Below are 25,201 nucleotides of genomic sequence, written 5' to 3'. Positions count from 1 at the left end.
CTGTCCCTGGGAATCCCTTCTCACTGGAAATGATGTCGGGGCAAATAAAAACGGGACCCATCAAGAACCTGGGGCGTAGGAGCAGAAGAGAGATGTTTCTGTTTGCATGGGGCAGATTCTGCACTTCATAGGGGTGAGCTAAATCGGGATCTGCTCTCATCTTTAAACAGTGTCCTCCTCTTATTCCTCTCTTGCCTTTGGCCTCTGTGGCCTTGACTGATGTCTACAGATTTTTGGGATTTATTTGCAGTCAGGGTCGTGAGGCCCAGGAATTGGAGTCAGATGTGTGGGGTGCAGATGGCCACTGTGCCTCTGTCTCTGTTCATTAGTTTACTGCAGTGGAGAAGAGTGTGGGCTTTGTGGTGACAGCTGCAGGACTCCCAGGCAAATGACCTAACCTGCTCCAGTATCCATCTGGTTGTCTGCAAAATGCAAGTCATTCTGTGACCTCTTAGGTTCCTATGGGTCCTCAGTGACGTTATGTTTTCCAAGACCTTAGTGCAGAGGCCTGACATATAGTAAGTACTAAAAAGTTGATAGTCTTTTGTGGTTATTTTCATAATCTATCGTTCATTCGTCCAGTAATTATTTGTTGAGAACGGGGGACTGAGACATGTAAGCTATCACTTGAAGACTGAGCAGATCTTGGCCTGATGGGAAAGGTTAAGGGGGAGCAGCATTTTCATTTTTCAGGGGAAGGCCATGGACCCAGGTGTGCATAATGGGGAAGGCATGGACGCAGGTGTGGGGCGAAGGGCATGGACATGGGTGTAGGGGGAAGGGCATGGACACAGGTGTTGGGGGAAGGGCATGGACACAGGTATGGGGCGAAGGGCATGGATACAGGTGTGCATGATGGGGAAGGCATGGACACAGATGTGGGGTGAAGGGCATGGACATGGGTGTGGGGGGAAGGGCATGGACACAGATGTGGGGTGAAGGGCATGGACACAGGTGTGGGGGGAAGGGCATAGACACAGGTGTGGGGGAAGGGCATGGACACAGGTGTGGGGTGAAGAGCATGGACACAGGTATGTGAGAAGGGCTTGGACACAGGTGTGCATGATGGGGAAGGCATGGACACAGGTGTGGGGTGAAAAGTATGGACGCAGGTGTGTGGGGAAGGGCATGAACGCAGTGTGTGGCAAGGTATGGACACAGGTGTGTGCGAGTAAAGATACGGATACAGGCATGGGGGGGAAGGTGTGGAAGTGGATGTGTGCGGTGGGTGTGGGTGCAGGAGTGTGTGGTTGTCAGGGCACGTGGGAAGAGGAAAAGGATGCTGAATTTGTTTAATTTGAATTCTTCTGATTTTTTTTTTTTTTTTTGAGAAGGAGTCTGTCTCACTCTGTCGCCCAGGCTGGAGTGCAGTGGCACAATCTCGGCTCACTGCAACCTGTCTCCCGGGTTCAAGCGATTCTCCTGCTTCAGCCTCCCGAGTAGCTGGGATTAGAGGGGCACGTCGCCACGCCCGGCTGATTTTTGTATTTTTAGTAGAGAGAAGGTTTCACCATGTTGGCCAGGCTGGTCTCGAACGTCTGACCTCAGGTGATCCATGTGCCTCGGACCCCCAAAGTGTTAGGATTACAGGCGTGAGCCACTGCACCCAACCCTGAATTTCTAACATACTTCAGCAGGATCCTCACTTCTCTCTACTCTATGACCAGTTGGAAAAAGACCCCTACAAATGTGTTTCCTTCTCAGAGGCTGCCCTGGCATGTCCTGGTCGAGTCCTTCCCGCCTCTGTCCCGGTGGCCCTGTGCGGCTCTCAGTTAGTGTTTGAGCATCTCAGCCCTCCTGGACAGGAGGCAGCTGCCAGCATGTGGGGCTCACACTTGTTCCTGCGTGTGTCAGCACTTGGTTTGAGTATTCGGTGTGTTGGATTCAACACAGGCTGGCATTTTAACATCACACCTTTTGAAATTGTTGTGAGGTTTTCTTTTGGTATTTCCTAATTTTTTTTTCCATTTCACATAAGAAGAAAAGATAGCGTTGAATGATACCTAGATATTTTCATTCCAACAGTTTTTTCCTAGTCTCACCTACACAGGTTCCAGTGAGTTCATGTCCACGGCACAGTCCATAATTACCCTTCTCTGTCCAGGGATGTATATTTGCATCTTTCCTTCAACTTATGAAGTGAATGGAGGGGAAATGTACAGTTGTAACTGAGTTTGCGGTAGCTTTCATCTGGCCAGCCCTGTGCTGGAGCGTGCCTCTTGTTCTGTGAGCAGAGGGGCTGCTGCGAGGGAAATGGCTAAACCACCCGCTTTGTCTTCTGCTGCAGGCCGTGGTCACCCAGGAGCCCGATGTGCAAGGCAGGTGTGAGTGCCAGGACGGCATTCCTGGAGATGAAGGCCTGGAGCTGCGGTCTGCGGACTCGGCAGTGCCCGTGGCCATGACCCAGGCTGCTGTGCGGCCCTGGTCACCCTGCCCGGAGAACATGACCACTGCCCCGAACGGCCTCGGGCCAGGCCCCGCAGCCCCCTGTCCAGGCTCGGACCTGAAAGATCCCAAGATGGTGACCTCGCTTGCGTGTGGAAACGGAGTCTGTGGCTGCAGCCCTGGTGGCGACACAGACACCCAGGAAGCCAGACTTAGCCCAGCCAAGCTTGTGCGCCTCTTTTCCACCAGTCGGAAGAGGACGAGTGCCCACCCCGAGCGGCCCCGCTCCATGGTGCTGGTGGGCAGCTCCTCCACATGGAATACCCTCGCCTCCTTCCGGAAAATGGGATCCTTTAAGAAACTGAAGTCCTCAGTCCTGAAAGGAATTCAGAGCCGAGAGGGGTCAAATGCCTGTTCCAAGGGAGAGGCTTTGGAGCACGGCCTGGGAAAGCCCATCCTGAATGGCGCTGTCCCAGGAGCCCAGGCAGGCAGGGGCCCCCCTTCAGCACCGGGACCAGCATGTGGTACCCTCAGGCCAGCAGAGGGGGGCACACTGGATGGCTCCGACCTCGAGGACACGGACGATCCCTTCCAGCGGAGCACACACCGCTCCCGCAGCCTCCGCAGAGCCTACGGCCTGGGCCGCATCTGCCTGCTGGATGCGCCCCAGAACCATGCGACACCCACGGCAGCCACTGGCCAGGTGCCCACCATGTGTGAGATTCTCGTGAGGGATCCTGAAAACAACAGCATGGGCTACAGGAGGAGCAAGAGCACTGACAATCTTGCCTTTCTGAAGAAGAGCTCCTTTAAGCGGAAGTCCACCTCCAATCTTGCAGACCTCAGGACGGCGCATGACGCACAGGTGCCACAGAGGACCCTAAGCAGTTCCTCCACTGACTCCCAAAAGCCTGGGTCAGGAAGGACCAAACGCTGGAGGAGCCCGATAAGGGCCAAGGACTTTGACAGAGTCTTCAAACTTGTGAGCAATGTGACTGAGGCCGCCTGGAGGAGGGAGAGTCCCAGGAGTGGGGTCCCGTCCCCTGGTGAGGCCGGCCTGAGACTCCAGGCACACAGCCGGCTGCATGACGACTACTCCCGCCGCGTCTCCAGGAGCACTGAGCGGGACAGCAGGCGGGGCGGGGCGCTCATGCATGGTGCCACTGCAGCCTGCACCGTGGCCGCTGGTTTCGGCTCGGCCACCTGTAAGGGGCCCCACGTAGACGCTGACGCCGCCGTATTTCCTCTTGAAGCCAAAAGTTCCTGGGCGGTGGAAAGCGACAGTGCTTGCGCTGGCAGCTCCTCGCCAAGCCCGATTGTCCAGGATGTGTTGAGCAAAGACTCCTGTGACCCAAACGCTGGCAGCCAGTTCACATTTGACCCTGAGCAGCCTCCCACCCCTCTAAGGCCCACCACACCCAAGCCCCAGAGCCCTCAGAGCCCCGGGGCAGGAAGTGCCAAGTGTCACAGCAATCACAGTGCCCCATCCGTGAGTTCGGAGGAGAGTGAAGGAAGGGCAGAAGGGTCTGCTCGGAGAGAGCCAGGGCCTGCGTCCTTGCAGGATCCTGTGGAAGCCACACGTGGTGTTGAGGGCAGCAAGGACCTTTTGGTGAACACCGGTGGGGCAGCCAGCCCAGAAGAAGAGGAGGAGGAGGTAAGGGCAGTGGTAAGGTCCCTCATGTGGGCGACCCTGCTGCGGGAAGGGAGCTTGTACAGGGGCATTCTGGCCTCACCTGGAGGTTCCCATGCTGCACAGGTGTTGCCCTGGGTCCCTAACTTGTCATGGTCAGTGGCCCTCTGCTGACCTTGTTGCCCTTACAGTATTAGTGGGAATGGGAGTTGTCAAGTTGCTGTTTACCAAGTTCAGAAGTAATCTCTATCTCCTTTGAAATAAATTTGACAATGTATGAGACTCATTGAGATGACGTTTGCCACACCTTTCATTCAAAATATGTTTATTGAACATGTACCAGGTACTAGATTCTGGGGGAAAAAGTAAGTTGTGAACAAACTGTGTTCTGCTCCATGCAGTTCTGACTCGTATCTTTCTTCTTTATATTTTAAGCTGTTTCTGTAACCTTTCCCACAAAGTACATATAAGTGAAATTCTTTCTGTTAAGAGACTATTACCTCTCCTAATATTACGGCATCTTTGGGTGTCACTTGACCAGCTGGAAACCTCTGTGACTGGCAGTGCCTCTGCTTGAGTTTTGCTCATGCCCGTTAGGCTCATCCCACCCATTCTGCCCAGCAGGCTGCGTTAGGCTTGCACTGCCAGCCCAGATCCTATGCCTGCCAAGGGCAAACCAGGGATGGAGCAGCAAGGGGTGTGTGAGTGAGTGAGCATGGAGTCCAGCCTCTGCACACAGCCAGGCATGTCCGCTATTGCAGCAGGGCAGGCAGCTCCAGGTGCCGGCTCCATGCAAGGCTGTGGCTGGAACAGACGTACTGCAGCTGGCTTCTGCTGCAGGCATCAGCTTGTGGACAAGGGGAACGTGGTGACAAGTGAAATCTCAGAGATACCAGGAATTGCAGAGCCCCAAAGAGGGTGTTACAGCATGTCATAGCCTGGTTCTGATCTGGGCTCCCGGAAGGGCCACAACTCTTCTCATCACCTGCATTACAGCAAGCAGGGGCCGTGTTTCTGGGGAACATGTTTCACCCCACTGTGTTACAGCTCCTTTAATCCCACTGCCCCACTCTAGCATGCAGCTCTTGGGCTGGTCTAGCCCCACCCTTCCTTTTGCATGTGGCAGCTGCCTGGTGCTGGTGGAAAGTGGGAGGATTATAGTGTTACAGCTTTGGTTGAGGGAATCCCAAGGTTTGGGTCCCCAGAAGGGTTGCCACTCTTCACACCTGCAGTCCAGGAGCATGTGACCACCTGTAGCTCGGTGAGCTGGCGAGGAATGTGTTACAGCCCCTTTAACTCCCACCTGCAGCTCGGCGAGCCATCCAGGAAAGTGTTACAGCCCCTTTGGCTCCCACTGTTGGGCAGGTCCCACATCCAGGAAAAATGAAGTTATGCGGACAAATGGAGGATGAGCAAGGCTGAAAAGAGCTTTATTGGGTGACCGAACAGCTCTCAGCGGATAGGAAACCTGGAGTGGGTTGCTCCTCTCTGCAGGCAGGTAGTCCCAGTGAGTGGCTGAGTCTGGGGATCTTACGGGCTCAGAATGGAGGAAGTGCATGCCGACTGGTCCATGGGTAGGCCTGGAAAAGCAGCACTTGATTGGTTGAAAGGCATCAAGGAAGCTCTCACTCCAGGTCGCTGACTTCACCTGGAACTGGCATCTGTGCCCTGAGGCTTCAGGCTGTCCCTGGCTTGAAGGTGGGATTTCACTGGGGACCCACCTCTTCCCACCTAGGTACCTGTCCACCTCCCACCACCATCACTAGGTCTGTTTAATTTCCTGGGAATTAATTAGGAACATGCAGTTTGGTACCTGTCAACTTTTGAATGATTGTACGTATTTTAGAGTAGATCATAAGCACCTCATGAATTGACTCAGCTAATAGCTGTCAAGGTTACAACAGCAGGTTTTTTCATATTCTGTCGAACATCCGGACAGCTTTATAATTTTCACTTTATAAAGCACTCAGTAATATTACCTTACATAGCTGGAAGATGGGGAAATGCATTCATGTGTATATGTTGCAGATTATTCTTCACAGACATTTCTAGATTGATTTGCAGGTATAGATTGGTGCTTGCTGTAGAGAATAATCTCCTAGCAAATGCTCCTTCCCACCCATCCCTGGGGAGGACCTCAGTTTTGTCTTAGTGCCTACAGATAAATGATTGCATAGCCAAGTTTGCAAACTCAGAAGCCAGGACCGCCTCTGCACTGTCCATCTTGACCATTGCTATACAGACAGACCTGGTTAGTAGAACCTTTGTAGAAAGACCTAGAAAGTAGGACTTTTACAGAGTGCTTTCAGATCGAGATTAGTCTGGAGGTTCCCTGGGCAGCCAGAGAAGTGAGACTGCACTTTGTCTGTTACCCGAGATTCCTGTGGAGAGCTCACCAGTTTAGTTGAGAGGTCTTGAATATTGAGAACTGTCTGTTCATTCGCATATTTGAGCCTGTGGAGCAGTGGTAAGGACACAGGAGTAGTTGCCAGATTTAGGAAGGAATTCCAGTTCTGCCGACTCCAGTTTGTACAACTGACCAAACTTCACTCATTCCTGGGTGAGATGAAGGGTAACATTCCTTCCACTAAACAGCCTGCCTGCCCCCCTCGTAGTTGGGAACCTCCCCTCACTAAAAAAGGATTTGTATATGTCTGGAGGGTTTTTTATGTTAAAGATTCGATTTTATATTCTGCTTGACAAAATTATTTTTTAAAAAATCATTGAAATATTTTATTCCTGAGAACCTGTTAAGTGAATATGTGTGAACTAGTGTGTAGTTACTTGCCAGGGTGATTTTGACCATTTTATGGTTTTATATGTATATTTGCTATTCTTAGTTATATCAAATTTAATTTCTACCCACAGAAGATCACCAAAGATAGAAAGCAGAACAATTATGTTGAAATTCAATTTATTAAAGGTGCACACATGTTGATAATTCTACAGATTTGCCTCCAGATATTATCACATTTTTCAGTTGCATTCATTTCTTCAAAATTCTTTTTTTTTTTTTTTTTTTTTTTTTTTTGAGACAGAGTCTCATTCAGTTACCCAGGCTGGAGTGCTGCAGTGGTGTGATCTCGGCTCACTGCAACCTTCGCCTCCTGAGTTTAAGCAATTCTCACTTCTCGGCCTCCCAAGTAGCTGAGATTACAAACATGTACTAACATGCCTGGTTAATTTTTGTATTTTTAGTAGAGACAGGGTTTTGCCATGTTGGTCAGGCTGGTCTCAAGCTCCTGGCCTCAAGTGATTCACTCACCTCATTCTTCAAAAGTGCTGGGATTATAGACGTGAGCCACCACGCCCAGCCTCAAAATTCTTACATAGCACATAAAGCTTCCTCTTGTACTTTTATTTATTTTCTCAAGGCGGAGTTTCACTCACTCTGTCGCCAGACTGGAGTGCAGTGGTGCATCCCAGCTCACTGCAACCTCCATCTGCCAGGTTCAAGTGATTCTCCTGCCTCAGCCTCCCCAGTAGCTAGGATTACAGGCACTCGCCACCATGCCCAACTAATTTTTTTGTATTTTTTGTAGAGCTAGGGTTTCACCTCTCTCGTACTCTTTTTTTTTTTTTTTTTTTTTTTTTTTTTTTTTTTTTTTTTTGAGACAGAGTCTTACTCTGTCGCTCAGGCTGGAGTGCAGTGGAGCGATCTCGGCTCACTGCAAGCTCTGCCTCCCAGGTTCACACCATTCTCCTGCCTCAGCCTCCCGAGTAGCTGGGACTACAGGTGCCTGCCACCATGCCCGGCTGATTTTTTCTATTTTTTTAGTAGAGGCAGGGTTTCACCATGTTAGTCAGGATGGTCTCAATCTCCTGACCTCGTGTTTCGCCTGCCTGGGTCTCCCAAAGTGCTGGGATTATAGGCGTGAGCCACTGCACTCAGCCTGTACTCTTAACATATATGTCAAAAAGAGAAAGTACAGTTATGGCTTTACCCATAACTTATACATTGCATCTTACACATTGAGAATGTTCGGTGTTACTTATAGAGAAGTGCTTGTGAAGTAGAACCTGAAACCTTTTTTATTTTGGCTTTGAGAAACAAAATACAAACTAAGGGAAACAAATAGAAAAAGTGTGAAACGCAAGGATTCCAACCTTCATGAGTTAAAAGCAGTTTTTGTCTATTTTATAGCATTACAAAATTAAATTTCGGTCTTTACTATATTTCAATATACAGTATATTTGTTTATTCAGCTCATTAACAGTGTATGGTTCTACTTACAGGATTAAAGCAAATTTAAACTGTGTTATTGAATATGAAAAGGTTGTAAATATATTATGGTGTTATTTAAAATATTGTACTTTTCGATGGGGAGAATAATTTCTATTTCGAACCACTTATTTATATCATACTACCCTAAAAATAACAAAATAATCGTTGAAAACTTTTAAGCAGTTTAACAAGATTGTGTGTGTATTGCTGTGAAAAAGAGCTGGGAAAATGTCCTGCCGCTTTAATTTACAAAGCATGCTACGCTCCTGCCACCTAGTGGTCAGCTTTAAGAGCAGCGGTTTGTTGAACAAGTCCTTAAGCTTGTGACCTGTTCTAAGTTACAGGTTACATTTACTTGTTGACAGTGCTGCCCTTTGCCTTTTGAAGGTGTTGCCTAGGAGTTTGGAGCGTTCATGCTGCTTCTCCTACCAGCTCACAAGGAGAAACCGCTTCCTTAGTGAATGGAAAGTCAGGCAGCAGAGTGAGTGTTTCATGTAGTGCTAAATATACCATGGAAAAAACTCTTAAATGACAACCAGTTGGACCCCTCTCCAGGGAGCTCTGGTAAGCTGCAGTCTCCTGGCACATGTTACTAGTTGAGTTGGGACCCTGGCTCTCTTATTAAAAGATCCCTGGCAACCGGGGCAAACTGTTGAACTTCTCCTGGCACGGGTCTTCTCAAGGGTAGGATACGGAGTAACTTCATCTGCCCCTGGGGATGGTAAGAGCCAATGAAATTATGGATGTTAAACACTTAGCCCACCCTTTGACACTGACTGCCACTGTGTGGTTATTGCTGCTTAGATGGTTTTTCCATCCTAGATTGGCATGGCTTTTTAAGACAGGGACGTTCAGGTAGGTTCTTTACAGAGCTCTTTTTCAGTATAACACTGTTACAATCTTACAGGGGATGGAGAAATTCTTCAAACAGTTAATTTGACATCATGCTACTTAAAAAAAAAAGCATAAGAGTTAATTTCCTGCATAATCCAACATGTATATTTTAATGCAACCACGTACCCAACCAAATTTGTTGAACACATGTCAGATATAAGAGACCAGTTAGGTATGACTCTATAGGGAATGTGGTGATGCCAAGGAGGTTGTACCTGTGCCCAGATACACCTAAAACATAGGAGAACTTGATGGCTTAAATTCCATAAAAGTGGTAAAAGCAAAATGCTATGGGTTTCAGAGGACTTGCAGTGCTCACCCATGTACCAAATCAAGGAAGGCTTCATAAGGGTGACTGAATCTGATCTGAAGAAGGAGGATTTCTACAGATGATTATAGAGAGGACAGGGGCATTTCACTGAGGTGTACAGTAGGTTGCACATGTGTGCAGAGATATTCTGTGATTGGAGAGAGCAGGAAGTAATGTAACGTGGTTTGATACAAAGGAATAATCCAAGTTCAGATGGAATCATTTAGCAGAATTCAAGCATTGCACAAGGAATCGTCATGTGCCTCACCACTCAACACCTGCAATGTGAACAGAAGAGGTTGCAACAAAAAGACGCTGTCTGTGCTCTAATGGGTTCGGAGTCCAGCTGGTGACAGGAATGTGTGCAGGTCATTATGACGTAGTGGGAAGGGCTCCTCATGCGAATGCACTAAGTGCCACAGGAGCCCCAAAGGCGGCAGAATTAAGAACCCAGGCTGGAAAGTGGCAGAACTGGGGACAGTGGAGTGGGGTCTTTAGCGCTTCGGGCAGCAGTTGCAGAAGGGCACTGGACTTCCAGGCTGGCGGGAGGAGTGTGGAACAGGAGGTGGATGCCCACTCCTGAGCTCAGCTCTGCTGCTTACTAGTTCTCGACCTTTTCTAAATCTCATTTTCCTCACCTGTAAACTGTGGGTGATGAGCATCCTGACCACATAGGACTGTTGTGAAGATTAGCTGAGGTGATGTGTGGACTTAGCACAGGGCTTTGCATATGAGTTTCTAGCAAAGTGATGCATCTGTTTGGTCAGGGAGCTGCAGATGGCTTGCAGAACTTCTGTACAGGGTGGCTGGGTGGAGAGGAGGGAGGTAAGGTTAAGCAGGTAGGTCCGGACATCATTAGGAAGAGCCTCGCTTACAGCTGTGAATTTGGACTTTACCCTGTAAGTGGTGGAAAGCCAGTGACATTGTCAGAGCAGGGACACAGAGGGACGTTCCGTGGCTGAGGTTAATCAGACCAGCTCTGTAGAGAACTCTAATTTGCACAACATCAACTCCCCGGTTGTAGGTATGCGGTTTGATGGTTTTTGGAAAATGTAGAGTATGCAGCCACCACCACCGTCCAGCTAAAGAACACTTGGCTCCCCTCAGAAGGCTTCCCCACGCCTTTTACAGTCAGTCCCTGCTCCCACCCAAGACCAGGCCACAGCTGATGGGCTTTGTGTCTACACCTTTTACTAAGCAAACAATTTGGTGATTTTTATATGTTTATGGAGCTCTGCAGCCATCACCACAGACTAATTTTTTTTCCTTTTTTTTTTTTTTTTTGGATTCATTTCATTATTATTATTATTATTATTATACTTTAAGTTCTAGGGTACATGTGCACAACGTGCAGGTTTGTTACATATGTATACATGTGCCATGTTGGTGTGCTGCACCCATTAACTTGTCATTTACATTAGGTATATCTCCTGATGCTATCCCTCCTCCCTCCCCACTCCCCACAACAGGCCCCGGTGTGTGATGTCCCCCTTCCTGTGTCCAAGTGTTCTCATTGTTCAATTCCCACCTACGAGCGAGAACATGCGGTGTTTGGTTTTCTGTTCTTGCGATAGTTTGCTGAGAATGATGGTTTCCAGCTTCATCCACATCCCTACAAAGGACACGAACTCATCCTTTTTTATGGCTGCATGGTATTCCATGGTGTATATGTGCCACATTTTCTTAATCCAGTCTGACCACAGACTAATTTTAACACATTTTCACCACCCCAGAAAGAAGCCTTGTGCCGTTTACAGTCACTTTCTGTTCCTAGCCCCTGCCTCGGATCTGTGTTTTGTGTCTATGATTTTACTTTTCTGGACGTTTCATAGAAATAGAATCCTGTAATATGTGGTCTTTTGTGACCGGCTTCTTTCACTGAGCAGAACCTTGTTTTCAAGGTTTGTCCACGGAGCATGATCGGTGCTTCCTTCCTTGTTAAGGCTGCATAATATTCCAGTGCGTGGCTCTCTAGACCGTACTTTGTTATCCATTCATTTGTCGATGGAGACGGGTTGTTTCTGCCTTTTCACTCTTACGAGTAATGCTGCTGTGAATACTTACATACAAGTCCTTGGGTGGAAATATGCTTCCTTTCTCTTGGGTGGATGCCTAGGGGTGGAATTGCTAGGTCCTGGACAACTCTGTGTTAAACTGTCTGAGCAGCTGCCAAGCTGCTTTCCAAAATGACTGCACCATTTTAGATTCTCAGCAGCACCATGTAAGGGTTCCAGTTTCTCCTCATCCTTGCCAGTACTTGGGATTGTCAGTATTCTAGCTATTCCAGTGGGTGCAGAGTGGTATTTCATTTTAGCTTTCATTAGCATTTCCCTAATGACTAATGATGTTGAACATCGTTTCGTGGGGTTATTAGCCATTCACGTGATCTGATTTAGCGAAGTGCCCATTCAGATCTTTTGCTCATCATTTCATTGCATTCTTTGTCATCCTCTTATTGAGCAGTTAAGGTTTCTTTATATTTCCTGGCTACCTGTCCTTTATCAGATAATATGATTATTCAGGGTTCTCTAGAGGACGAGAACCAATAGGATATATGAAAATCAGCTGGTGCGACTAAGGCCAAATACCAAGATCTGCCATCTGCAGCCTGGAGAACCAGGAAGCCGGACGTGTAGTTCAGCGTGAGCCTGGAAACCCGAGGACAAGGTGGTGCGGTGGAGTGCTGGTGTGAGTCATGGAGTCCGAAGGCCCAAGAACCAGGAGATTTGGTGTTCCTGGGCAGGAGAAGGTGGATGTCTGCCAGGAGAGGAGGGGATGCCTGGCCTTTTGGTCCTATTTGACCCCTCAAGGGATTGTAGATGTCTACCCACATCCTTGAGGGCAAATCTTCTTTACTTACTCTACTGATGACTGATTCCAACGCCAGTCTTTTCTGGAAACACCCTCGCAAACACACCCAGAAATAATGCTTTATCAGCTTTCTGGGGATTCTTGCACCCAATCAAGTTGACACATCAAATTAATACGAATTGCAAGTATTTTCTCACAATCTGGCTTGTCTTTTAAATTTTTTAATACTTTTCTTTTTTGAGACAGGGTCTCACTCTCTTGCCCAGGCTGGAGTACAATGGTGCAGTCACAGCTTGCTGCAGCCTCAGCCTCCCAAGGTCAAGCAATCCTCCTGCCTCAGCACCACCCCAACCCAGTAACTGGGACTACAGACACACACCACCATGCCTGGTTAATTGTATTGTTTTGCCATGCTGCCCGGGCTGGGCTCGAACTCTTGAGCTCAAGCGGTCTGCCTGCCTTGGCCTCCCAAAGTGCTGGGATTGCAGGCATGAGCCACCTCTCTCAGCCCAATTTTATAATATTTTTTAAAGAGTCAAAGTCTAGTTTTGATGAAAATTCAGTTACCAAATTTTTGTAGTTTTCTGTAGATCTAAGAACTCTAAGATTACAAAGATTTTCTCCTGTGTTATTTTCTGAAAGTTTTATCATTTTAGCTCTTACATTTAGGTATCTGCACCATGTTTAGTTGTTCTTGTGTGTAATAGGAAGATTCATTTTTTAATGTATGAACATCTGGTTATCGAGCCTCCGTTTTATTCAGCTGCCTGTGCTCTTTGTACTACAGAGAATGTAAGTTTCCATGTTCCTCTGGGTTCTCATTCATTTCTCTCTGACAAAAACGTTCAAGAATTTGAATCACAAAATTAGAGTTGGAAATATTTTTAAATATGATATTATGTGTGCTTTCAAAAAATATTTTTCTAATGAATTGAACATGTTGTTATAGGGACATCTGCCCTGCTGTGACAGCTAGTGTTTTATGATATTTCCTAAATAGTATGCCTAGGGTAGACACACAGCAGCCATCTTCTCTGACAGGGGGCTTTTTAGTGTGATGTGAAGAGAATCCGTGTGCCTTCTGTGAGTCATCTTGGTGCTAGTTTATGTTCAGTTTTTCCCAGAATGTTTTTAGCTTGTTTTGTTTCTTTTTGCTGGAGAAAAATATGAAAGAGAAAAAGGATCTCCTGCAGAAATACTAAATCATAGAAATTCAGATCATGAGTCGAAATGTGAAAGTAGCTTTTTACTTTAACAATTGAGTCATTTTCTAAGTCAGTTTGTAAAAAAAGAAGTTTCCGTTTGCTCTGAAAATGTTTATGCTCCTTATTACCTGTTTTTCAGTGGAAAGTTTCAAAGTATTTCTGAAATGGTGCTCAACATTTGAGTCACGCATTTCAGTACAAACTAGTTAAAACTTGCAAACTGTGTACTTCTGAAGTTGTAGCCAGAGTGAAGACCCCCTGATGCAGGCCAAAGCTACAGAATCCCGAGTCTCACGCAGCACTGCTGACAGGCTACAGAGCTTCATACACTTAAAAGAAAAAAACACTGATAAGATTATTTCTACAAATGCAGAATCTAAATAAAATTATCGTATACCTGTAGTTTTGAACTTTCCAGTGGCTCATTTCTAGAATAGTTTCTCTAGTGAAATGCCATTAAATAGGATTTTCTCGTTAAAAATAAGGGGGGAGGGAGACAGAATCATACCCCATACCTGCACAAGAGACTAAATGCCAGCTTTTATAGAAATTACCACAATAACCACTTGCAATCAACCTGTCAGGATGTACTGCATCGTATTAATGCTATGTGTGTTAAGCTTCCTGAAGTTTAAGCTATGATGGGAACCAATATCATGGTATATTCTTCAGTGTTTTCTTAATTAGCACCTCGTTTTAATTTGTGGATAGGAGGGTGTAATTAGGCCTTACTGAAGTACTCAGTACAGAAAGGTACATTTCCATATCCTCCAGACGGAGAATTTTAGCTTGATGACCAAGAAACTGATTTCAGTGTATGTTTTTCTCCTCTTCTATATTTCTCTTCTTGAACCTCTCTATAACAATTAACATCAAAGAGCACCCAGGGTGGAATTGCTTTCAACCTGGCTTGGTGACACCAATTGATTTAGTTGTGTCTGCCGTGATGGTGATGATTAGAAGGAATGACATAGGTTTTGTTGGTGGGGGTCGGAGTACCCATTGCCGCAAGTCACTGTATAAACTGAACATTACCTGTTTCTTGTACTTCCGACAGTCTGGGGACAAAACCACCATTTGCAATACTCTGGGACAGACTTCAGGGAGTCAGCTGGTGTGAGAGTAGAGAGAGGGGTCCTGTGGGTTGGAGAGGATATAGCATTCACAGCTGCTTGCTGCCCTGCACTGATCTAGTAACTTTCTAGGATACCAGGATCCACATGGCTGCCAGCTAGCCATTCCCAACTTGAGTGATCAGGAAGCTGGATGGTGTAAAGTAGTTGGGCCTTGTTCTGCTGAGGTCTGTCCTAGTTTTATTGCTAACTAGCAGTGTGTTCTTAAGAAAGACAGTTGACCTACTTAAGCCTCAACTTCTTTAAAAATTGGGATAATAGTACTGCCAGAATTAAATGAAATAATGCACGTAAGGTACTTACCACAGTGCCTTGGAACACGGTAAATCCGGTAAATAGTAGCTTTTATAACATAAATCATTGTTATAATTAAAATTACTTCCTTTGGTCAGACATTTCAGTACAGACCAGTTAAACTTTGCAAATAATATACTTCTAAGTTATAGCCAGAGCAGAGACCCCGCCCTGAGGTACAAACCAAAGCTACAGATTTCTGAGCCTCACCCAAAGCTACTGAATTAGAGTCCCTGAGGTTTAGACCCAACAATTTGGACTATCAGCAATCAACTCGGGAAAACGACTTTTGTCAGCGCAAACTTTGAGACTGGCTGTCCAGGCTGAGGCTCCTCTAGGTATAAAGTGTCCTGTACTTCGGAATAGAGTGGTGCTGTGGTTTAAGCCAGGGAGGCAAGCCAGGAAAAGAGAAAGATTGCTTTTAATCTTTTCTTTAAATTGAACGGTATTATAACTTGAATGTATGTTTCTACAGACAAAAATTCCCTCTGGCAAAAAATGAAATAAAAACTTTTCAAGCAAGAAGTGGTGCAATGAAGAATTTGTCTGGCTGACGTGGTGGCTCGTACCTAAAATCCCAGAACTTTGGGAGGTCAAGGCTGGATCACTTGAACTCAGGAGCTTGAGACCAGCCTGGACAGCATAGTGAGACCTTGTCTCTAACAAAAATAAAGTTAGCCAGGGTGGTGGTGCACGCCTGTGGTCCCAGCTACTCAGGAGGCCACGGTGGTAGGATTGCTTGAGCCTGGGAGATTGAGGCCACGGTGAGTTGTGGTTGCACCACGTCACTCCAGCCTGGGTGACAGAGTGAAACCCTGTCTCAAATCAAATGAAGAATTTGGTCTGAAATATGTTAAGGAGTGTAAGTCTAGCAATTGCTCCATCCGCTACTGAGAACTGGAATTTTTACCAACTCATTTAGGATTTTACAAAGTAACTGTTTCTTGAAAATAAGAATATCAATAATAACAGATTGATATGATGCCTTTTCAGTGAACAAAGTTCCATTGTGCAACACTGTTGCATTCGATTTTCCCAGCCACCTGTGACATAGGTGATTTTTGTATTTGCTTTAACAGATGAGTAAACTGAGGCTTGGAAAAGTTCAAGGACTGTCACATAACTAGTGAGGGGTGGGGCCGGGCCTGTAGCTCGGTCTCCAAATGGGGAAGGAGGCCTAGAATCAGCATCGGCTTTGCGATGTGGTATGCAGACTTTCTCACCATTTACTAGCCTCCTCATCTCTTGAGGAATCGCTTAATCTTTCTTATCTGTAAAATAGAATTAAATGCATCTACTTCAGAGAGCTTTTAAATTAAATGATATCTTCAACAACAACAAAAAACACAGCCCCATTTAAAAAATGGGCAAAGGACTTGAATAGACATTTCTCTAAAGAAGATATGCAGGTGAGGCAGGTGGATCACCTGAGGTCAGGAGTTCAAGACCAGCCTGGACAACATGGTGAAACCTTGTCTCTACTAAAAATACAAAAAAAATTAGCTGGGCGTGGTGGTGTGCACCTGTAGTCCCAGCTACTCAGGGAGGCTGCTGAGGCAGGAGAATCGCTTGAACCCAGGCGGCGGAGGTTGCAGTGAGCCAAGATTGCACCACTGCACCCCAGCCTGGGTGACAGACACTCCATCTGAAAAAAAAAAAATACATACATATATATGTGTGTGTGTGTGTATATGTATATATATGCAAATGATAAAGTATATGAAAACATCTTCAGTGTCACTAATCATTAGGGAAATGCAAATTTAAACTATGTTAGATACCACTTCACACCCATTAAGAGTGGCTACTATAAAAAAAAAACAAGTGTTCACAAAGATATGGAGAAATTGGAACCCTTGTGTGCTGCTGGTGGGAGTATAAAATGATGGTACAGCCACTGTGAGAAACAGTGTGCTGATTCCTCCAAAGTTAAGCGTAGAATTACTGTCTGATCCAGCAGTTCCATTTCTGGGTATATGCCTAAGAGAATTGAAAGCAGGACTCAGGCAGGTATGTAGACACCCGTGTTCACAGCAGCACTGTTCATAAGAGGCAAAACAAGGAAACAGCCCGAGTGTCCGCTGATGGACAAATGGATAAAAAGCATAGTGCGTACACACACGGTGGAATATCATTTACGCCTTAGCAAACATGCTGCAGGCTGGGCATGGTGGCTCACGTCTGTAATCCCAGCACTTGTTGGAGGTTGAGGCTGGTGAATCATGAGGTCAGGAGATCGAGACCAGCCTGGCCAACGTGGTGAAACCCCGTTTCTACTAAAAATACAAAAAATTAGCTGGGCGTAATGGTAGGTGCCTGTAGTCCCAGCTACTTGGGAGGCAGAGGCTGAGGCAGGAAATCTCTTGAACCCAGGAGACAGAGGTTGCAGTGAGCCGAGATCACACCACTGCACTCCAAGCACTGGCGACAGAGTAAGACTCCATCTCAAAACAAAACAAAATAAAACATGCTACAGTGTAGCTGAACCTTGAGGACATTATGCTAAGTGAAATCAGGCAATCACAAAACAATAAATACTGTATGATTCCACTCATAGGAGATCCGTAGAGTAGTCAAATTCATAGAGACAGAAAGTAGAGTAGTCATTGCCAGGAGTTGAGGGGGAAGAGAGTATTTAATGGATACAGAGATACATTTGGGAGAGATGAAAAAGTTCTGGAGATGGATGGTGGTGATAATTACATAACAGTGTGAATGTACTTAATCCCACTGACTCATACACCTAACAATAATTAAAATGGAGCTGGGTGCAGGGACACATACCTGTAATCTCAAGCTACTCAGGAAGCCAAGATGGGCAGATCACTTGAGGCCAAGAGTCTGAGACTAGCCTGGGCAACATAACCAGACCCCCATGTTACAATTTTTAAAAAGTAGTCAAAATAGTAGACATTTTATATATATATATTTTGTTTATATATATAAATATATAATATATAAACATATGTTTATATAATATATATTATATATAATATATTAAATATATAGAATGTAAATATATAATATATTAAATATATAGTATGTAAATATATAGTATGTATAATATATTAAATGTATATAATATACAATATATTAAATATATAAAATATATATATTTTTTACCACACATGCAAAATTAAATGATGTACTGTAGGTTAAGGGCATGTTTCAAATGCTGGTATCATGGTCGATAAATTTACGTCCCACTTTCTCTTGTGACTCCATGTGTACCATTCTTACCTCTGAACTTGGGTCACTTCCTGCTGCACAAGTTCCAGCCCAAACCAGTTCTTCTCACTGACTTTTTTTTTTTTTTTTTTTTTTTTGGAGACAGAGTCTTGCTCTGTCTCCCAGACTGGAGTGCAGTGGCATAATCTCAGCTCACTGCAATCTTCGCCTCCCGGGTTCAAGCGATTCTTGTGCCTCTTGAGCAGCTGGGATTACAGGTGTGCACCACCATTCCCGGCTAGTTTTTACATTTTTAGTGGGGACAGGGTTTCGCCATGTTGGCCAGGCTGGTCTCGAACTCCTGACCTCAAGTGATTCGCCCACCTCGGCCTCCCAGAGTACTGGGATTACAGGTGTGAGCCGCTGTCCCCAGCCTCTCCTCGATGTTTTAGTGGGAATGTTTTGGCTGGTTGGGATGGGCTGGCTCTGCTAAGGTGCTTCAGTCCGTTTTCTGGCCATTTGTTTTGGGAGTTCACTGGGTGATACAGGAAAGAAAGCCACCTTGGACTGCAGGGTGACTCCAGGGCCAGAGCGGTGCCATGTTTAGTAGGTCAATGCCACAGGTAGGGGACAGGTGGCTGAAGCCTTGTTTACAGTTTGTGACCAGGCAAAGGATTACAGCCTCACTGTTTAATGTATATTATATGCTTTTCACATGTTTACCGTGAGGATACCTTGTACATTTGGCTTTGCATTTTTACTCTTTGTGGTATAAATTTTTCACCTGTAATTCTTTAACTGCCAAGTTTTGAATTAAACCTACTGGAAATATTTGGCAGCAGAACACATTAGATTCTTGTATTCCTCAGTGAAAATAAAAAAGAAGCACTACGGGTGCTCCTTGCGATCTTGCCTTTCCTTTGTGATGGCTCCTCTGTGCAGAGAGTCCACGTGGCCCGAGTGTCTGTGGTGCACAGCACATCAGAGGTGGATGTTTACCTGGTCAGGAAGGCCCTGGACTCTTACGAGTTTAAAGCAGGTGTGATCCAATCGTGTATAATTAATAAAAGTATAAAAGCTTATTGTTGGCAAGGACCCATTACCTTGTTCCTCATGTATCTGAGACTAAGTAAGACAGCTTCAGAACAGGATTGTTGAGAATGGGGGGAGGAAAATTGCAACTAATTTGTTTGTAGAGTGGCGCAGGATTTCAGGAGATGATGGAGGAGATAGGGACAGGATGGCTGACTCCGTTATCTGAAACATGGTCACTGATTTTGAAATACTTAGTGGTCCTCAATCAGTAATTAAATGAAAGTAAGTTTATTTATATCATGGGATGGAGGCCAGGGACAGGAGAGTATGAAATTATAAAGAAAGATAAACAACAGTCTGGGTATGATGGCTCACACCTGTAATCCCAACACTTTGGGAGGCTGAGGTGAGTGGATCCCTTGAAACCAGGAGTTTAAGACCAGCCTGGGCAACATGGCAAAACTCTGTCTCTGCTAAAAATAGAAAAATTAGCCAGGCGTGGTGGTGCGTACCTCTAGTCCCACCTACTCGGGAGGCTGAGGTAGGAGGATCACCTGAGCCTAGGAGGTGGGGGCTGCAGTGAGCTGAGATTGCGCCACTGCACTCCAGCCTGGGTGTCAGATAGAGACCTTGCCCCCCGCTCCCCCCCAAAAAAGAGAAAGACAACAGGTTGCTAACATATTCAGAGCTAAAATGTGGTTATTACTCTTGAAATACTAAGTCCTCCTCAGTCAATACGTTTAATTTCCAAAGAGGAAAGTAAGTTCATTTTTATAAAATCGTGTTTTTTCACTCATTGAAAATAACAAGTTTGAAAGTAGACCTCTATATTCTTTAGCATGTATTTCAGAGATGAAACATGTTTTAAGATGTGGTAATTATGTGCATTTATTTCATAATATGATGGCTTTAAACTGTCTCTTTACTCTTAATTAGTCCAGGCATAAAATTGCAACCTATGGCCAGGTATGGTGTCTCACACCTGTAATCTCAGCACTTTGGGAGTCTGAAGCAGGTGGATCGCTTGAGCTCAAGAGTTCAAGACCAGCCTGACCAGCATGGCAAAACCCTATCTCTGCTAAAAATACAAAAATTAGCCAAGCAGAAGGATCACTTGAGCCCTGAAGGTTGAGGCTGCAGTGAGCCGTAATTGTGCCACTGCACTGCAGCCTGATGACAGAGTGAGACCCTGTCTTTAAAAAAAAAAAAAAAAAATGCAACCTACCAGTTTGTTTTCTCCACCTGGATGTCAGTTTCAGCATCCTGTTACTATTGATTTTGAGATGGCAGGATGGTCTGGATGTTGTACTTGAGCCTAAAAAACAGAACTCCCTTGAATAATTATTATTGAGGCTAAGGGGGAAAACCATCAGCCTGGGAGTGATGGTTTTGGGGTGAGGGTGGTGACACGTGTCTGTGATGTGAGTGAGGGAGGCAGGTGAGGTGAGGGGCGCAGGACATGATCACAGGGGCTGGGATGGAGTTTGTCACTGTCATATGGAGTTCCTTCCTTTCTTTAAATTGAAGAGGAGTTCAGCTACACTGATTTCTCCATCTTGTATTCTAAGACTTCACTAGTGATTACATTTTTCTTAAGTACTAGTGTTTTTTATGCTCGTGGAACTGGGCTCATAGTATCAAAGTAAGTGTTCTCCATGAACTTCCGTATATTTGCATTTTTAAATAAACTACCATATCAGTCTATAAAACAGGTTCGATACAAGGCCGTAGGGTCACCAGCTTTGTTTTCAGCATCTTTTATCATCCATGTAACACATTCAAGGACAATTGAAGTATCTACTATCACCACCATGCTCCTCTCCTACTTCGAGGGAGATAAACATTCATTGTTTGAAAATGTTTAACAAATGACCAAACTGTTTCCTGAATCCAAGGGACAAGGCCACAGTTTTCTGGGTTATAATAGTTGCTTATTTTTGTTGTTGTTGTTGTTGGGAGACTCTTTAAATGATGTCACGATTACTGACTTGCACGTAACCCCATTCCGTAGTAATTAGAAAAGTTTAGCTTAGTCACTTGTGCTTCATTTGCTGTCAGAATTCCACCAACCACTGAAGATTCTTACAGGTTAAAACCTAACATCCTAGTAAAAAAAATGCAGCACATTTGTAAGAATGTAGCCCAGAGTTATTATTTATTTTTACCTACAGGCCACAGAAAGAGTAACCCAGTAAATGTTTCTGCTTCCAGTATCGTGTCTGGTCTGTCTCTGGCCCAGGCCCTGTCCTAAGAGCCAGGCCTGAGGAAAGAAGGGACAACTGAATAACCCTGTCTTCCCCTTCCCAAGATGGTCCCTAAAGTAGCGGAAACTGTGAGGGGTGCAGCAGAGCCACCTTGAACAGGCACATTCGTGAGACGGCGTCACTCAGTGCAATGCAGAGCGTTTTGCCATTTACTTAGTTTTGAAGTGGGTCAGAGGCCATCCCTCCTGTCCTCCACTTTGCATGGGTAACTGGGCTCTCACAGGAGCGCCTCCCCTCGCGGTGGTTGTTCCTCAGCCTGCCTGAGTGATGCACGGAGCCATGCCTGGACCGGTGGAAAGAGCCAGGGGGTGGAGGACCAGGAAGCCCGCCTGGTGGCAGGCCCCGTTTATGGGGCACCTCCCCGCGTGCCGGGATAATTCACTTCCCCTGCAACACACACACCCCATTGAGGGCTACGAAAGCCAAAGGCAGCTTAGACAGAAAGATTATTCCAGCAGGCCAGGCATGGCAGCTCACTCCTGTAATCCCAGCACTTTGAGAGGCCGAAGCGGGAGGATTGCCTGAGCCCAGGAGTTTGAGACCAGCGTGAGCCACATAGTGAGACCCCTGTCTCTACAGAAACTTAAAAATTAGCTGGGCCTGGTGGTGCATGCCTGTAGTCTCAGCTACTCGGGAAGCCAAGGTGGGAGGATCACTTGAGCCTGGGAGTTCAAGGCTGCAGTGAGCCGAGATCGTGCTACTTACTCCAATCTGAGTGACAGAGTGAGACTGTCTCAAAAAAAAAAAAAGGAAAAAAGAAAAGAAAATTCCACCTCATTGTTATAAAAATTAAGGATAGGAAACCTAATATGATTTATTCCATGAAACAAAATCGACTCTTGGTTCACATACACGACAGTTAGGGGAAGAGGGCCTAGGCAAGGAGAGAGAAAGAGAACGTTGGAAAGAAGTGAAGGTCGGGACTGTGGGAGGAACCAGCACGGAAGAGTCCTAGCCAGATGCATGCACGTGACTGTGTCTACACACACGGATGAATGGAGAAATAGCCCAGAGAAATACACAGGGCAGAAGCCAGCAGTGCAGACTGCGTGTGTGATACGCTCGTGAAGGCTTTTGGGGAGCAGCATCAATTGCTGCTAAGGGTTTTTGCTATAACCCATAAAGCCATTTGGCATCTTTCTTACCTACTGCTGTTAATGGTGGGGTCCTGTTTAGTGCTGGTCTTCCAAAGATGAAATTAAAAAGTTCCTGAACTATCTCGCTTGCTCTTATCTTTCAGTAAATCCATTGTCTTCTCATCTTAAAATGGGGGTAATTATGTCTTCTTTGCTTCTTGGAAAATATAATCATAGTTAGATGGGAAAGCAATTTGAAAATCTGATTTCTAAGTGAATGTAACATGTTATTCCTTTGGTGTTAAAAATACTACCCCCTCCCACAAGAAAAAATGTCATTAAGGCTCAAACTTACCTCTTTCTGCATATGTAAATATTTCCTTGTTCCTGCTTTCAGCTCCTCAAAATATGGCAATTCATCTGGGATCCTATGCGTTCCCCTTACCCACTTAAAATCCTGGGACAGATGGTTGCAACACATAAAAACAGGCCTGTGCAGGGTATTTTTGGTTATGACACATTAATTTTCATTTAAGGGACGTTGGGTAATGAGATATAGTTCTGGGATAGTGAGATGCTACTTTTTTGACTTTATAAGTTGTAAGGCCTAAATTTTCGTTTTTTAAGAATTGGAGCACAAGACTGATGCCCTAGATACTCTTAAGTGTTGTTATCTAACCCAGGAATTTTAGATATTGGTGATATTGTCTAATTACAGACCTTTCTCACATTATACAACAGGTTTTTCTCATGTCTTGAAATATATTGACATCACTCATCAATACTTCAGAATCACTACCTCACACCCATCCTCTTAATTCATACCTGACATATGTTACCACATTACAGCTCTTTTAAATCGTCTTACTTTACAGTCCTCTCTCATTTTCTTTTATGCATGTGAACGTGTCATTCTGGGGTCTGTAGGTTTTACCAGATTGCCCAGGGCACATGTTACCAGAGCCTCTGATAATTGCCATTCTCTCTCCCCTCCCTCCAGCAGTTCTACATCTAAGGGAAGGAAAACCTGCAAAGCTCTATTTTCCTCCTGTAAAAGTACATGCTACGTATGCAGGCCTTACAGAGGAGAGACGGAGGTTTTGAAGTCAGACAGACTGGGTTGTAACATAAGCCCTTCCCTTTTCTGGCTCTATTAATGTGAGCAAATCATTTCATCTATTTCAGCCCTGGTGTCTTAATCAGTAAAATTCTGTGAACAGTACCTGCCTCACAGGGTACCTGAGAAGATTAAGCAAGGTAGCATGTATGCCTGGCATAGGTCTGGCACCTCATAGGCATTCAGAAATTGCAGCGTTCACTGTGGTCCTCTGTGGCATCCACTGCTGAGGTGTTTTCCATCTCACCTCGACCCCTGTATGTGAATTCTCGTGGTAGCCAGGATGCTGGTACCCTAGGAGAAAACTGGGGAGTCCGTTTATTGTATTTATATCATCTCCAAAAAAACCTTTGGTATGCCCAGAGTCCCTGTGCTTTAGTTTTCTTCTGAATTACCTTGCTGTATGAGTTTCCTAGGGTTACTCTAACAAATCACCACAACCTAGGTGGCCTAAAACAGTGCACCTCTGTTCTCTCACCGTTCTGGAGGCCGGAGGTTTGAGATCAAAGTGTTGACAAGTCCACAATCACTCCAAGGTGCGAAGGAGGCTTCTTTTTAGCCTCGTCCAGCCTGCAGTGGCAGCTCGCCTTCCCTGGTGCCCCTGGCCTGTGGATGCATCACTCCAGTCTCTGCCTCCGTCCTCCCGTGGCTTTCTCCCTTTCATGTTTGTCTGTGTCCAAATTTCCATCTGCGTCATAAGGACACCAGCCATTGCATTGCAGCCCACCTAACCCGGGGGGACCTGATTTTAACTTTATTCCATCTGCAAAGACCCAGTCTCTAAATAAAATCTCACAGGTACTGGAATACTTGCTGTTTGACTATACTTCCTTTAGGTTAGGCCTTTAGGTTAGGCCTCTGAATGGATATAAGAGAAATCAAGTTATTTTGTCTGAATCTTTCATTTTTCGTCTGGTTAATAATTTGTTTTCACTGTCGTTTCAAGAAAATGTTTTAAAGTGTCTCACTGGAGGTAACAAAGCCTATATTGGCTTTTTAGTTTCGCAAAGTAAAATATGAAATCTTACAGGAAGAAAACATGTAATAATAAGTAAAACACTTTAAAATATATGCGGAGAGGCCAGGCACGGTGGCTCTCACCTGTAATCGCAGCCCTTTGGGGAGGCAAAGGCAAGTGAATTACTTGAGCCCAGGAGTCTGAGACCAGCCTGGGCAACATGGTGAATCCCTGTTTCTACAAAAAATAAACAGATGAACTGATGCGGTGGTGCGCACCTATAGTCCCAGCTACCTGAGCAGCTGACATGGGAGGGTCACCTGAGCCCAGGAGGTGGAGGCTGCAGTGAGCTGTGATTGTGCTGCTGCCTGGGCAACAGAGTGACACTGTTGCAAAATAAATAAATAAAATAAAATATATGGCCGGGCGCGGTGGCTCATGCCTGTAATCCCAGCACTTTGGGAGGCCGAGGCAGACGAATCACGTCAGGAGATCAAGACCATCCTGGCTAACACAGTGAAACCCCGTCTCTACTAAAAGTACAAAAAAAAAAAAAAAATTAGCCGGGCGTGCTGGCAGGCACCTGTAGTCCCAGCTGCTGGGGAGGCTGAGGCAGGAGAGTGGCGTGAACCCGGGAGGCAGAGCTTGCAGTGAGCCGAGATTGCGCCCCTGCACTCCAGTCTGGGCGACAGAGCG

General features: G+C 45.6%; 1 protein-coding gene across 8 annotated transcripts in view; it reads left to right on the top strand.

Moving 5' to 3' along the window:
* Nucleotides 1-25,201, top strand: part of LOC105490248 (spermatogenesis associated 13) — a 326,039-nt gene that overhangs the window by 233,586 nt on the left and 67,252 nt on the right. For all 8 annotated transcript variants that reach the window (XM_071081538.1, XM_071081539.1, XM_011755681.3 and 5 more), the window contains one exon: nt 2,288-4,039. In XM_071081538.1, the coding sequence (XP_070937639.1) occupies nt 2,288-4,039 (1,752 nt within the window). Of the gene's footprint in view, nt 1-2,287; nt 4,040-25,201 lie in introns of those variants that run through there.

This window comes from Macaca nemestrina, chromosome 16 (assembly GCF_043159975.1).
Source record: "Macaca nemestrina isolate mMacNem1 chromosome 16, mMacNem.hap1, whole genome shotgun sequence".
Lineage (NCBI taxonomy): Eukaryota > Metazoa > Chordata > Mammalia > Primates > Cercopithecidae > Macaca > Macaca nemestrina.
The sequence above is the reverse complement of the archived record's forward strand: the minus strand, read 5'-3'. Positions and strand labels throughout refer to the sequence as shown.